The following is a 15,792-nucleotide window of genomic DNA, read 5'->3' as shown; positions in this document are numbered from 1 at the left end:
CAGTCCACAGATAGATGATCCAAAGACTGGTGTCTAGCAAACGCAGCAAATAGTATCCATTTGGAGAGGTCTCCACCAGGTCTAACTAAGGAGAAAGAGCTGACTCACATAGTCAGATGCAGGAGGTGAGTCCAAGTACCATTTAAAGTACCAGCACTTCCTTGGAGATAGCCTTCCATGTTTAGCTGGAACCCTGGCATAGCTTGGCAAGAAGAGACACATGATGGCAAGTGAAACAGAGCACACGGCCCCACTCACCTGGGCCTGTTGACGCAGGCTTCTTCTAGCTGCCAATACCATTGGACGTGGTGCAGGGGAGGGTTGGCATAGACTGTGCACGTCAGCGTCTGCATGGTGCCATACTGGTAGGAATCCATAGGAGAGATCAAGGCTTTCTCACCGATCTGGGGTGGGACTGGAGATACAAAAGACTACCCGTGAGTTGCCCGATTGCTTTGAGGACCAAAGAGGGGATTTCAGTAACCAGATCTGCCTTATGTACTCATAGGATTCTGACTCTGCTTGCTTTCCCGTAGGACATCCAGACTCGGAGACAAAAGACCTCAATTCTTATGCTCTCCTAACACTTAAAACCTCATAAGTGAGTGACTTCAGCCCAGCTACGTGTTCCCATGTCACACTCTCGCTCTTACATGAAAGATGTTGTTCTCCATGCCCTACAGCCTAGCCAGAAGGGGTGAGAGGCTACGGAGAGAAAGCAGTTGGAACAACGCACCAAAGACATTTACTGTGCACCAAGTCTTGTAGAGGTGCTTCACAATCAGTTTCAGTCCTCATAACCATGGCTAGGACTTTCACTTTACACAGGAGAAGAAACAGGGCATATATTAAAAGATTTGCCCAAGGGTCAGTAAATATGTCACAAGATCATGGACATAGGTAGAAAACGGCTGTGGAACAGAAGCTTGACTTGACTTTTGTAGGGATTGCACACAGCAAGGGAAATGCTAGGGTGCACTGAATGTGGAGAGTTGGTAAAGTGGAGCAAGGGAGTGAAGTGGGGTTGTTCTCCATCTGCCTATCTTTGCTGCCTGATTATTTTCTTCTTTTCATTGTACTTAATCAGCTTCTGCCCTCCTCCCTTCTCTTGAGCCCCCCCTTTATCCATGCTGCTTCTAAGCAATCTTCCCAGAACCTGTTATCTTTAAAAATACTCCCTAAAGAAAAAAAAAGAGAGAGACGAAGAAGACACACAGAGGACCGAGACGCGTGGGCAGTGCGTTCCTGGACTGAGACAATTGCTTGACATTTTAATGTGTGGTGCCAGTAAGAAGCACAAAAAATTACACCAGCAGCATTCCTCCAAATGTGTTTGGAGCAAAATATTAATCTATTTACTGGGGGAGGAAAAATGCTGTAGTCAAATAATCTAGTTAAATCCCCAATACGCTTGTCTCTCTCGTCGGAGAAGACAATAGTCATTAGCCTATGAAGATTCTAAGAAAGTCCTGTAAGAAAGACACTTTAAGTCAGTCTGGTACCTGCTACACTCACCTGACCATGGCACCTTTCTACCCTGAACTCAAATACTTAATTATAACATTCACTTTGGGAAAGCAAAGTTTAAATCCCTCTTAAATCAAAAGCTTACATCCTTTCCTGGACAAACTCTAAGTATGTCCTCTGACTGCGGACAGCAAGTTATCCAGTGATGCTGACCTCCACAGGTCTCCTGTGTGGAGTTCTACCACACACCTGCAGCAAAGCATCTAAATCTTCAAACTGAAACATCACACAAAACACAAGGAGGGTCTCCCAAATCTTCATTCTATATGTAGCTTTGTGGGCAGGAGCATCAGGAGCTCACAAAACTTTGAGTGACCCCAGAGGCATTTGGTTAGGGGTTACCATCTCCTCTCACCTTGCAGGTGACCACCAACAGAACCTTCACACGAGTTATCAAGGAAGCATGGCCAGAGGATGCCAGACTATGTCTCATTTCAAGTCCACCTCCCTGGGTCATTTCTCACTTTTTTAAAAATGCGTTGGCCCAGTTTATGATACAGATGATGTAACAGGAGACAACGGAATGATGGGAGATGCGTGAAGATGCAGTTTCTCTTCCCTAGTAAACTCTGGGCAGAGGAGTCACGGAATACACTCACCATTCACAACCAGAGAGACCATGTGGCTCTGTTTCTCCATTGAAATGGGGTTGGTGAGGATAACCGTGTAGTTTCCTGCATCTCTTTCACTCACTTCCATGATGGTGAGTTCATCGCCAACTATCATTGTGTAATTGGATTCAATGGGCCTTCCATTTCTGTACCTAAGGGAGACAATCCCAAGAGGTAGTACAATAGAAGGATTTGATCTCGTGCAAATTAATGCTTTGCTTTGATTTCCAGTAGTTACCATTTGATATCAGGAGCTGGGTAGCTGAGATACTTCACAGGGATTCGGACTTGGCTGCCCACTGTGGCTTCCACCAAAGATTTCATCCCGCTACCAAAAGCAATAAAAGGTTTTGCTAGAAGAAAATGAAAACAGTGGTTCTCATAAGTGCCAAGTTACTGTAAATGTCCCTTTGGTTTGGATTCTTAATCAAGTGGAAAGGTAGAATTGGGACACATGTATGTACTACTGTACTGAGAGTCCCCATGTCATCTACAGCAGCCACATTCCAGCTCGCTTCTAGCTTTTGTCATCATTGTCCCCTCACTAGTACTTCCTCATGAGCCTTGAGCATTCTATCCTCCACACAGCCTTCTCTACCGCCACTGCTGCCCAGCCCCCAGAACCAGTGCCCATACCTTATCCTCTGCTCCCATGACATCCTCTACCCAACTCTGCATTTTGATAGCCCTGACACACACTCCTCCAACCTTCTCTCTACAAATCCTGTCTTCTGTCTAGTCTCAGACTTAAAGCATCAGTTCCAAATACAAATGGGTTCCAGGTTTACATATATCAAACATCTCCACTTGGATGTTTAATGGGCATCACCAAAGGAACACACTCAATGCTATTCTCCGTATCCCATCCCGTTTCCTTCATTTAGTCATGCCGCTGTTCAGTTGCTTGTGTTACAGCTCTATTTTTTCACTGTCAATGAATCAACCAGTAAGTCTTTCTGATTATACCTCATAATATACCCAAGATCTTGTCTCTTCTTTCCCCCTCACTACACACACCTTCATCCAAATCTTCTACCATCTCTCACCTGGATTCGAATTATCAACCTCCTAACTGCACTCCCCTCTTCTCCCTTCACTTCCTTACAATAGCTTGATGATAGATCACTTGCCTAGCATGTACAAGACTTTGACATCGCAAACACACAAGTTGTAAGGTATTCTTACAGAAGCATAAGCTAGAGCTCTAGTATGCACAGATTATCTAGACTGAGGCATTTACATCAGTTGATGGGGTACAACTGAAAAATTGGGTGATTCACCTAAAGCTACACAGAAAGCATTGAATCTGGGTTTCCCCAATTTGAGAAGTTCATGCTTATTTAAGTAACCCCTTTAGCCTTCCTTATGGTAAACTGAAGTCTTTAAAAATATGCCCTCATATTTACTAACACTCCACTTATAATAATAACTATAATCTCAGAAATGGCTATAACAAATAGTACCCGTGAGAACTTAGCATGTGTCATTTTAAAGTTGAGATTTTGAACCCAAGCCCCTGACTCTAAAGGTCTGCTCTTGTCCTCATTAACAAGAACTCAAAAGTACCTTGTAAATGAACAAGGTAACTTAAATTGATATAAGACATCTCTCTCCCCAGGCACAGTGTATTATCAAGAAGACGGTTGCTTACTATGAACTCGGACAAATGTTCTGTTTTTCTTGGTCATACGTCCACTAGACGCTACACAGATGTACTCCCCTTGGTCACTCTTGGTCACACTTTCTATTGTCAAGGTGCTCAAAAACATCTTCGCCACATTCCCAGAAAGAGGTTTCATGTCCCGTTTTAGAATCTTATGTGGATTCTAAGAAGTAAGAACAGAGTTTAAGAAATGTCCATGACCCAGCAGAACAGTGTCCAATACCTCCTAGAGACCCACAGAATCAAATCCTGTCACCTGGTGAACATGACTATCAATAATAGAGACTATAAATGCCACATCTACAACATGTATATTGGGATTCAGGAGAAATGAGTGAAATTTGAAAAGAGTGGAGCCTTCTTCACCTAATGAGAATGAGGTGTGTGTGTGGAGCGTGGAGTCAAATACAACTGCTTAAAGAGAAATGTAACCCAGGTCACCTCTTAACTGGAAAAATAGATCAAGGACTTTAGTGAAGAGAGAAGTAATGTCAAAAGATGAAGACCCTAGTCAGGATCAATATGCCCAGGCCAATGGCAGCAGACTGGGTTGGGTCTCTCAGCATAACACTTTTACATGGTTGCTATGCAGTCTGTCACAGTCGTATATAAAAGTGTGGGTGCACTAGTGTTTGTGTGTGTGTGTGTGTAAATGTGTGTGTTTGTGTATGTATGTATGATTGTGTGTGAGTTGTGTGAGTATGTGCCTGTATTTGTATGTATGAGTGTGTATGTTTGTATGTACGAGTGTGTTTGTATGAGTGTGTATGTTTGTATGTATGAGTGTATATGAGCTATATGTGTGAGTGTGTATGTGTGTGTGTGTGTGTGCGTGCGCGCGCGCACGCTAAAGTCTTTATAATTTATCTGACCAGAGAGGATCCCATATCTCTTTAAAAATCTTCATTAGAGCTTATTATCACATATTCTGGCTTTGAGCTGTCAGTGTTACCTTCGAAGGTGGAGAATTCCAGTTGAACTCGAGTGCCACATTGAGTTCAGTTTTTGCTGTACAATTTAGGACAAGCTTCTCTCCGGCAGATAGCTCAACTTCATGAGGGGGGCTCAGGCTCACATCATAAATCTTATATCCTGGAGCAAGGAAATGATAAAAACAGAAAGTAAGATGGAAAAGAAATCTAGCACTTGGCACACAGCTTTTAAGTGGTGCGGAGTGATGTCATTTTCCTCGGGAACCTGAATGGTTCTTGATGGCTTTAGGAAAGCTGTTTACAGTGATTTACAAATCACTGCCTTAAGCATTTCGAAGATGTTGTAATAACCCAGTGAATAAGAAAGTCTAGATACAATTAAAAGAACCGGTGCCGAGCAGTGCTCTGAATATTAAATGTTCATAATGACTCCGGTTGTAGCATCTTTTTTTTCATTCTTAGTCTTGGCAGGAAAGGAGAAGCCCCAGTTGCAATAGTTTGTCTGGTATAGAAGAGTATCAGGAAAAAGTTAACCATATTCTGAGTTAATATCTTTTTCCACATCGTTGGCCCTTTACCCTAAACCTTGCTCTCCAGAATACTCATGTAGAAAGCCACTCTTTATTGTATGGTATTAATAATATGGAAAGGAAATATCCACTTACCTACAACCACAACTATGTACATGATAGACTGATACGTTTCGTCATTAATCTTTGCCTCACAGAAGACCATGCCGGCATAACTGATCATGTAACTGGGGATAGTAAAGCCCTCCTCGCTGTCCCAGGAAATTCTGTTTCCATCCGGAACAAATCTCTTTTCTGGATACCTCTGATTAGCAAAAAGAGAGATAACAAATATTTAACCCAGCACTGTCCAAATGTGAATGCCAATGAAGGACCCATCTTACTTTCAAGAATGCAAGTTGGCTTTACTTTTAATGTGCTGTTGACCATCCCTAAGGGATCTTTGCAGTTCACTGTTGGCATGGTATTGGAAGTGGGAAGCTCATCTCCAAAAAGGCTTACAGCTATGGAAACCTGTGCGGTGGTGGAAAAAGAGGCAACTCACAGCGCAAAGCGACACGTTGAGGTTTGACATCGACCCTCGGCACGGGATCACCACAGTTTTGTTCTTGTTCTCAGTGATGTACACGATGTCTTGCTGGTCGCTGACAGAGGCGATGAATGGTGACCTGTAATCTAGAAGAAAAGGGAATTCTCCCAGTGAATGATTTACAAGAGAGTTAGTCTTTGGATCCATGAGCTCTAACAGAATGGCTGTCATTGTCAATTTGCATGGGCAAGGACATCCACAGGCTAGTCTGCACATAGATATCTGTCTCTAAAGATGTGGTTGAGGAAGGGCTGAGAAACACACAGAGAGAGAGACAGAGATACAGAGACAGACAGAGACATAAACACAGACAGAGAGAGGCAGAAAAAAGTGAAGGAAAACTCTAACAAAGTAACTTCTTCCATATTAGCAAGTAGAATCTATTTTAATAGTCCGTGTTTTAATAGATTATGTTTTATATAAAATAAAAAATTTCACTTAAGATCATACACTTAAACTCTGAATTTTATGATGCTAAAAGTTCGTGTTTTTCCATTAGGAAAATGATGTAAATGACTAAAAAGAAATTAGGATCTTTAAACCAAGAGAAAATAACAATCAGACGATTCAGTAATTCAGGAGGATGATTTTGATAATATCTTAAGTCTGTGAGGACTGTAGGTAAGAGTCTTTATATACTCATGTTTCATAGCCACCACATTTAGTACTCATTCAAATCTGTGACAATGAGTATTAGGAAAAACACAATTCCAAAGATTGAGATGAAAGCCAGAGAGCTTTTGGTATCTTTCAGACGCCAGCCATTCACACAGTGTTAATACATGGCTGGGGAGACGTACTTCATCCCCTGGAGACAGAACACATGATCTGGAGCCACTGCTTGAAATCGCAGAGATAACGCCTCACCTCCTAGCCCCTACCCTCCCTCCCACATCTGGTTAAGCCTTGTCAGAAGTGAAGAAAGAGTTAATGAAACCAAAGGGAAGAAGAGTAACTAATTCCTTTCAGCAGCAAAAAACCTGATTTCCGCCCCAGCTGGAAAGCACAGAGATACAGCTAGCTGTCTGTCACTCCCCGCATGCCATCACCATTATCCTGCATGGCCAAGACCAGCTTCCTGGCTCCACCCACTGCTCGGTGGGTTAGGGGACTGAGGAAGTAAGGGGGGACATTAAAGACCTATCCATAGGGAATACCACATGCAATGCTTTCTTTCCTGTTGTTAAATTTCATGAGCAAACTCTTGGATAGCTCAACTCAGAAAGCTAAGTGGAGGCAGGAACAGAACGTTATGGTCTAACCAAAGGCACCAAGTATTCAAGCAGGCAGTGCTAGAGAGCAGTGCTTGTTGCCCCTGCCTCCCCTCCATAGACATGTTAATGGAATATTACATGACTTGCTTCATTCAAAGCAAGCCTTGGGGAGCTAAATTAATCTCTTGACTTAAGACTAAAGCTATGCTGTAAGCTATTTCGGTAGCCCTAAAGGGGAAGTAAACAAAAGAATACCAAACAACCATGCATCCTCCCAAAATAAAACATTTATCGTAACCCACGAAATGACTTTTCTCATGTCTCCAGGTTTCCTGAGTCGGCGAGAAGGAAGTATCGAGATATTGTAGGAGAAGTTCATCTTGAAGCATTTCCAGACAGGCTGAGAGCAGGAAATCCTTGCAACCTTCTGAGAGAGCCACGTCTCCCAAGAATGCCAGATCAAAAGGAGCCAGGCATTCTCCAAGGCCTAAGCCTTGTCTCCCTCAGCTCTGCAGAGTGAGGAGGGGAGGCACAGAACTCTATCTTATACTTTGCTTACTCGGAGCAAAAAAAAAAAAAAAAATCACTGAGAAGCCCAAGAGCATCATGGGATATTTGGATGGTTTCTGTTCTTCCATACACAGACCCTACTGAAATGGAAGTGTAGATATGCAAGTGTGATGCCCTGGTGAAGAACCTTCCTGTCTGGTGAGTGGCTTTCAAAAAAAAAAAAAACCTTCAAAGTCATTTTCACCTGTCTCAAATCCCCTGAGATGTAAGGATACACGCAGATGAATAAATAAAATACTTTTATAGATCCATCCTTCTCTGAAAGAAATATAACATTGTATACCTGTGTCAAATACAATACAACTCAGTGCTGGAGAGATGGCCCAGCAGGTAGGAGCACTGGCTGCCCCTGCAGAGGACCTGGGTTCATTGCCCAGCACCCACGTGGTGGCTCACAGTCATCTGTAAATGCAGGTGCAGGGAATCCAATGCCCACTTCTGACCTTCACAGATATGCATGCACACACTACACATACATACATGCATAACTCATTCACAAAAAACCGAATACCTACAACCTTTATATTGCTGAGAAGCAGAGGTCCTTATAGGCAGTGAAGACAGTTTTTTTTTCCCACGAGAAAAAGCGGTGTGCAATGTTTAGAATGTCAAGGAGATCATATTCATCCCCTAAATACGGGATACATGTTTCATTGTAGCTTTTATTATATGGATGCTTATGAACCTTGATTACATCACAAAACTAACATTTTGATGTAAGACAAAAGCTAAGTTCCTTTGACATAAAACTAAAGATGCGCTGTAAATCAATTCTAGATCTTTAGCCCTTAAAGGGTAAGTATATGAAGGAAACCCAAACAGCTAGCCATCACCTCAAAATAAAATATGTGCTCTGTCCATGCACACTGTTCATGTCTGTAGGTTCATCTCCCTGGAGATAATCCCAAGCCCTCTCAGCTCACACGAGCAAAGACAAGACATGCAGTCCGGAGGGGTTCTTTTGAGTGTGGTGTTGTGCCTTGCACATGGGTATGTGAGGTTTGTTTTAATAAAGTGGTAATATGGAAGGAAAGATCTTATGGAAAAAGGAGGAATAAAAGGGGGGAACAGCCTCTAGAGTCCTTGGCTATTTCCCTATGCATTGCTGCAAAAACCTCCTCCCCGCTATAGATAACCTATCTCACCACAGAAACCTCTCTATAATTCACCTCCAATCCTCCTCATTTTCAAAGATCCCAGAGTCTCAAAGAGCGGGAGACAAGATATGAGCCTCCATAGCTCATGGCGGGTCACAGGGAATCACAGAGCGCGGTAGAAAAGGAGCCAGGGCTGACCTAGCTGGAGAAGACAAGCACAGCTCCAACCGAAGCCCAGACTGCTGCTGAGTCCTTCTCTAGGGAAGCCTGGTAGAGAAGCTCTTAGATTCCTCTGGGCAAACGGCTTTTCCAACAAGCCTCTCACTGGACCCAACTCTTTTTGACTCTATTGCACTTACGACGTCAGAAGCAGATGTGGGAGGTACACTCTGGCCTACCACTTACCTTGAACATAGACATAAACAGTGGAGGCCATGTCAGCATCCCGATAGAAGCACTTGTAGGCTCCAGTATCATTTCCAACCACTCTGGGAATTGTGAGTGTCTTGCAGAAGGTACTGTCATCACCGCACTCCGTCACCAACACCCTTTCCTCTGAATCATGCTGAGCATTGGGCCAAAGCCAATCCAGGTCCCTCTGTCCCCTAAAAAAGTATTCCACGAAGATATTAATTGTACACTCCATGCCACGAGACTATGATTAAGAAAACAGAAGGTTTGGTTTTTCACATGCATATAAACTTACTCAATAGTCACCTTCAAGTTGATAGACACTGATGACAGACAGTCTACAAGGACATGCCACCAAAGATTGCACACTGCTTCAGAAATCACCCACACGGTCATGAGTTTTCTGTTAGCTCACTCATTCATTCATCCAATAAATATTTTTAAACAATATATGATTACTAAGCATTATTATGGACAAAAAGCAACTTTTAAGGGACCAAGGATATCATGTTCAGTGGTAAAGTAGGTTAGAGTAGTTGCCCAGTATATACCAAGAAGAAAAAACTCAGTACCTTTGTGGAACCTGACTAATCGAGTATAAGTTGTTACATAAATGGTGGCAATTCACACGGTGAAGGAAAATATAAAAGAGGCAAAGAAAGGGGAGGAATTCGGCCAAGCTGGCCCTATGCACATCAGAGAAATAGCATTCTAAGCATCATCAGTAAATGGGGCAGACAGGGACCAGGGCACATCTAGAGCATTGGGAGAGGGGCAATGAAGCCAGAGTCCTCATTTGGGGATAAGAAAGGGGAGAATAAGAAGTTAGTACACAGAGGGAAGAGGCCCACAGTGCCTTGTGAGGGCCACATCAATAGACATCACTTCTATAACCTCCGCTCTCCACAAAGCAAGTAGAAGGTAATCAATAGAAATAAAGCCGTGAGACCCACCGAGCCATCAGTCAAAGAGCTTAGGACCTGCATGAAGTCACAGAATTGTCTGTGCTCGCTCACTCCAGGTTTGTTCAGAACTTAAGTAATGTCCCTGCAGTCTCCAGAGGGAGGGTGAAGCCTTTGTAGCTCTTAAGTGACCGTTGTGTCTGAGAACAGGTAGAGGAAAGTCTCTGGAAATTCTATGACTTAACGAAGAGAAACTGCTCCTGCTATAGCTTTCTGGTTTTGCTTTCTCCCAAAGACCAGGCATTGGTGACTTTTGTAGACCTTAGCTATGAGGCCTGGGTTCTCTCCACATGCAACAAGACCTGAGCTAGACCTGAGCTGTTCTGTGGACCGCTTGGTAGTCTTCAAATTTGAGGCAACTGCCACAAGCTACCATGGGCTCTTTGTGCCAACCAAACTCTCTTCTCAGAAAGCGCCATTGCCTGGGCCCATCACCATCCCCACCAAAGCACACTGCCCTGCAGACAGGTCCCTCATGAATGATCACACATCAGCTACACCTCTTCTAAGTTTCCTCTCTTGCCTCTCGGTGGAAAAGTAAAATTCAAGGTCCTCTTCTTGCCAAAGAGTTCTGTTTCCTAGTTTATCCAGTCTCAACACCGTGGCTTCTTGCTGGCCAGTGAGAAAGCAGCCTGGAGCATCAAGCCAGATTATGAAGGTCATGGCTTGAACAGGACATGTGGTCAGGAATACTACTGGCTAGAGATTAAATTGCTAATACACACAGAATTTCATTTGTAGAAAACAGCTTAAAAAAATGCCCAAAGGCCATTCTGGGTGACTTGAACATGGCTAGAATTTTAACATAAGGATCTCTCCTTTGCTTTACTAATTAATCAATAGTCATGAATGTCTATTACATGCTAGTTTTTTTGGCACGTCTGCATGTGCATGCATGTCTGTGCCTGTGCATGTTGTATCTGTGTAAAATGTTTGTACGTGTTGAAAATGGCTCAGCAAAACAGTACTTTCCTCATTGTTTCATTATTAAGTGAGTTCTTAGAAGTCTCATGATTTATAAACAATTATAACAATACTATTATACTTCTGCAATAGTGGAAATTGTTGTGACCTCAGTAAACAGTGAGTCCTTTCACACAGGAGAGCTGGATCAAAAAGGAATCCTTACCTGCAAGTAATCTGAAGGGTTTTATTTGCCAAAATTGTAAGTATGTCTTTTTGTACGCTGAGCTTGGGGGGCTGGAGGGAATCACCAGACAAACCTAGAAACAAATTACAATAGAGTTAGATCCAAAAGGAAAGGCCTTCCATAAACAATGCACACTGCAAGTTTTCAAAGGCCTCTTCAGCAATTCATTGTATAAAGGTGGGATTGACTTTGCCCCATTCCCAGTAAAAGTTCACAAGCTCTGTCATAACAGGAAGAATGGGCAGATGGTCACGAACCAACACAACAGTTCTGCAATTCACGGCACCAGGGTGGAGTTCCTGTTTTCCTGCGTTGCCAACTTCAAGGTCTTACAAAAGGATATGGGACATTGAAACCCGGTGAACCTCCATTTGATGATCTCAGGCTCTTGGGAAAGGGCCCGCTGACATTTCTTGTACAGCATAGGATGTACAGATCTGAGTAAATTGCTGATTAATGAAAACTCCCTGGAGAGATCTCTCTACAGCTCATCTCCATACCCCCTGAAAGGGACAGGAGCCACTGTGACCCTGTCCCATTGTCTTTTATCACGCTGTGCACCAGACTTCCTTTGGTATCTGAGCTGCGAAGGCTAAAGGCAGCACATTTAAATGGAGGAAAAAGAATTGGGGAAGAGAAATATCTCCTGAGTTTATGCATACATGCATATTCATAAACTCAGAGCAAAACGAAAAATAGTGTAAGTCTAATGAGCTATAGCTGGAGGGGGGGTCTCAACTCATTAATCAAAGCTCTGAGCTCCTACCAATACAAAGCTGGAGACAGGAGACATTTGTTGCCTAACCGGTTGAAATGCACGAAGGCATCATGAGAGATATGCATCACTGCAGGTCATTACACAGTGAGATAACTAGTTTTCAGTCAACCAACCTGTAACGTGCTACCGGCTGCTTTAAAAACATGAGAAAAACAGAAGTTGCCCACCATGTTAAAGGACATCAAGATCTTCCAGCTCTCTGCTTCAAAAGTGAGCTGCCTAGTGTGGTGGCACACACCTGGAAGCCGAGCCTTCTGATGAATGAGTCGAGAGGACTGGCAAGTTCGAGGCTAGCCTGGGCCACACAGTGAGACTGTCTCAGAAGAAAAGAATAACTAATTAATACCAGGCAGGCCTCCGGGCTTTCTAATTCACACTGACTAAGAACAGATGACTCCCAAGGCCTCGGCTGGCATTGACATTGTTGGGCGAATAAGTGAACGTGAACAAATACGAGGCCATGTCAAAAGTGTATGAGCAAATACCCAAGGTGAATATCCGGTGCTGTGACACTGTGGCCCTGTGAGAACAACCAGAGGCAGCTGTTCACTGACTGTAGGGGTTCTCACACACCTACAGATGTGCAAAACCGTCTACCTCCATAGCAACCTGAATACACCCAACCTAATCAGATGTGCAGATATAACTGTAGATTTATTAACTAATAACATATTTTTAAAATGTTGGCAATTAAATGACATTAATGGATCGCAGAAGCTAGTTGGCATTGTTAATGACTTGCATTTGGGCCGTGATTCTAAACTTTACAGTGTGTTTATTCCTACACCAACAAATCTGCATTTTTAAATGGCATTTAAAGTGAGTGGATCACAGGGACCCTTGGTCCACCCTGAGACGGCTATAGAACTAGGTAGTCCTGTTTAATTAATCAGCATAATATTTGTCAATATGAAATAAGTCATTGTCCCTAAGACAGGCAAGCAATTAAAATGTTCCTAAACAAGTTCATAAACAATAATGGACTCTTACTTTGTTTGAGAAGCGGAAAATGAAAACAATTTGTTTGATAAGTAGATCTTAAACATGACTGAGAAACATTAACCTGAAAACAATCACTGCATACTCGCATATGATGAACCCATTAGTCAGGCAGATGTGTGAGGAGGAAAATATGGTAACGAGGTATTCGACAAGCTGTGCCCACTCCACCACCTCAGTAAATGACCTTTATTCTTCAGGGCCAGGAAGCCAGGGCACAGCCTCTGCGCTCTACCGCTGCTCTACATATCAGAGCCGCCAGAGCCTCTCCACCATCTCTGTCCTAGCACACAGCCATAGATGCTCTTAGAGCACAGGCACGCTCATCTGTAAAAGATGCCCCATTCCTAAGACAGCAAATACAGCACCACAGTATACTAGGGATATGTCTGCAATCAAATTTAGTCAACGAGGTTATCAATGACTGGAGAGTTACATCAGTGGCTAATGCTCTCACATACACACACACACACACCAAGCCTTTATTAAACCTCATTCATTTTCCTCAGCAAGTTTGGCTTCTGTTCTTTAGAAAGCTCATTCTGACTGCAAGAGGTACGTATGCTACTATACAATAAAAGATCTTTTATGTTCAAATCCGATAACCAACATTAATTAATTTGTGCACTATTATCCTTCCCGCTCAAAGACCAGAAGGAAAAACAACAGCGGCTCTGTCTCTAGACTTCGATGGCACTAATTATAGTCCAATCCAATTAAGCATACCACACACTCCAAAAGGGCAGCCTCCATTTTATTCAGGGAACGGGAATACTGTTAAACTCCTATGCTAGGAACTCTCCCCGGGGTTCAAAGCAGCTCACTTCTCTGTGGGACCCAGGGCAAGCACATGTTCCAGGCTGTCTTTCTCCTCCCAGAAAGGGGGAGAGTGAGGCCTTGTCAGGAACAAGGGGGCACCCAGGATAGAGCTAGCCTGATGAACCAAGTCATTATGAGGAAAACTTAACTGTAGACAGGTGATCTCGGCACTGTATGACAGTGACAGTGCTTTTTAAGCCATGTGATTCTCTTAGGATGCAAGGAATGTTTCAGCAGAATTGACCTTTTTTTTTTTTCTTCTGATTCTCCATTCTCCAGTGGGTGGAGATTGGAAAATCTGCAAACTGTGGCTTCAAAGGGGAAATGAGGGAGAAATAGAGGAGGAAAGGGGAAAGGGAAAGGGGAAAGGGAAAAAGGAAGGGAAGGGAAAGGGGAAGGAGAAAGGGAAGGGGAAAGGGAAAGGGGAAAGGGGAAAGGGGAAAGGGGAAAGGGGAAAGGGAAGGGAAGGGAAAGGAAAGGAAACTATTGCACAAAAGCCAAGAGCGAGTGTGCACCTAACCTTGAAGCAGAGGGCATTTTTAAACAAGAAAAGTGACCTATAACTAGGTGCCAAACTCAAGAGTTTCTGAAACTTTCAGAGTTTACCCCAGACTGAAGCTTTGGAGTAGTAAGACACCTGGAGAAGCTGTCACAGAAGGGGAAGCTGCTTCTTCCGCCTGCCAGCAAAGTAGCATTCTGCACCAAAGAAAGTTGAGGGAGGAAAGTGTTGCTCTGTGAAGAGACCTCACCTCACATAATTCGTGGAGCTAAAGGGGAGCAGGAAGCGGAGCCGGAGGCAGGTTCCCTGCTCCACTCCAGGGCTGCGGGCAACAACAGCCCGGGATGCTTGATGCGAGCCAGGCCGCTGGGCTTGCACTGGCTTTGGCGTTTGACCGCCTGTTCCAGCCAGTGGGAGCATCTCCTGCTCCGGCTCGGGGCGCCATCCCATTCCCGCCTACCTAGCGCCAGGGGCTGTGTCGGCTCCGCAGGACAGGCTCCAACCGAAGCCCGGGGCGGGGGGTGAGGGGAGATTAGAATCCTGGCTGAGTCTTTTCGGAAGAGTCTTTGAACCTCAGTTTCCCCATTGGTAAGTGAAAAAAACACCAAAGGATGGGTCTCTAGAGCTCTCCGAGTTAGGTCCTCTTCTCTCCTACACTCACTCTCCGCCCGCACCCTACTTCTCCGCCGTATTACTAAGAAGTGGGCTCCTTACCCACAGAGGCGGCTCGGGTCTCCACGCAGAACCACAGAGCGACAGCTAGCAGCGCCTTGCTCTCCATCCTGCACCTCGCGCTGGGCACAGAGCCCAGTGATCAGGCACAGACTCTTTCTCTTTCTCGGTCCCGCAAAAGAAGTCACAGAGGCGGTATGAGCGCCCCAGCAGCGCAAGACCAGGGAGAGCGCGGGGCACAGGCGCCCTGGCTCCAGCCGCGGGGGCAGCGGTGTCCACGGACACAGGTCAGCCAGGCTATCCCGGCTGCGGAACACAATCTGGGCTTTCAGTCCTGCCGGATAGCGTTCCGCGCGATCTAAGGAAACACAGCCTACACCCTTGGGGTCCTGAGGACTCAGTGAAGAGAGTGAGCGCTGGCTAAACCCTAGAGAATGGGGGCGGGGTCATTACCGGGAGGGGTGGGGACTCTCTGCGTCCGGCCACGCCCCTCACTGGATACCAGGTTTGGGTTTCCCGGTTTCCCACGCCCACTCCCCCACTACCCCGGAACTGTGCCGGGCGTCAAGTCGCATCCGAGATCAAATCTGGACGCAGCTCGGTTTCTGGTGGAAGTAAAATGTAGCCAGTAATGGGCTCTGAGACACTTACTGCCTCCCAGCAACCTAGAAAGCGTCGCCAGAAACACAAGGCCTGCTGTGCCCTCATAGGCGCCTCCAAGTGCAGAACTGTCTTCCCTGCTGCATCTGAGAGTCCCAAGAGACCAAAA

General features: G+C 44.6%; 1 protein-coding gene across 2 annotated transcripts in view; it reads right to left on the bottom strand.

The window, feature by feature from the left end:
- Nucleotides 1-15,433, bottom strand: part of Kdr (kinase insert domain receptor) — a 43,947-nt gene extending 28,514 nt beyond the window's left edge. The window contains exons 1-10 of one of the 2 annotated variants that reach the window (XM_052198509.1): nucleotides 15,066-15,433; nucleotides 11,236-11,329; nucleotides 9,139-9,338; nucleotides 5,808-5,938; nucleotides 5,399-5,567; nucleotides 4,754-4,893; nucleotides 3,790-3,964; nucleotides 2,377-2,491; nucleotides 2,127-2,290; nucleotides 259-415 (exon numbers count right to left, since the gene is read on the bottom strand). In XM_052198509.1, coding sequence (XP_052054469.1) covers nucleotides 259-415; nucleotides 2,127-2,290; nucleotides 2,377-2,491; nucleotides 3,790-3,964; nucleotides 4,754-4,893; nucleotides 5,399-5,567; nucleotides 5,808-5,938; nucleotides 9,139-9,338; nucleotides 11,236-11,329; nucleotides 15,066-15,132 — 1,412 coding nt within the window. In that variant the 5' untranslated portion in view covers nucleotides 15,133-15,433. The remainder of the gene's footprint in view (nucleotides 1-258; nucleotides 416-2,126; nucleotides 2,291-2,376; nucleotides 2,492-3,789; nucleotides 3,965-4,753; nucleotides 4,894-5,398; nucleotides 5,568-5,807; nucleotides 5,939-9,138; nucleotides 9,339-11,235; nucleotides 11,330-15,065) is intronic. The other variant, XM_052198508.1, reaches the window with a different exon arrangement.
- Nucleotides 15,434-15,792: the final 359 nt, after the last annotated feature.

This window comes from Apodemus sylvaticus, chromosome 11, assembly GCF_947179515.1.
Source record: "Apodemus sylvaticus chromosome 11, mApoSyl1.1, whole genome shotgun sequence".
Classification (NCBI taxonomy): Eukaryota; Metazoa; Chordata; class Mammalia; order Rodentia; family Muridae; genus Apodemus; species Apodemus sylvaticus.
This window is presented reverse-complemented; position numbering and strand designations above follow the sequence as displayed.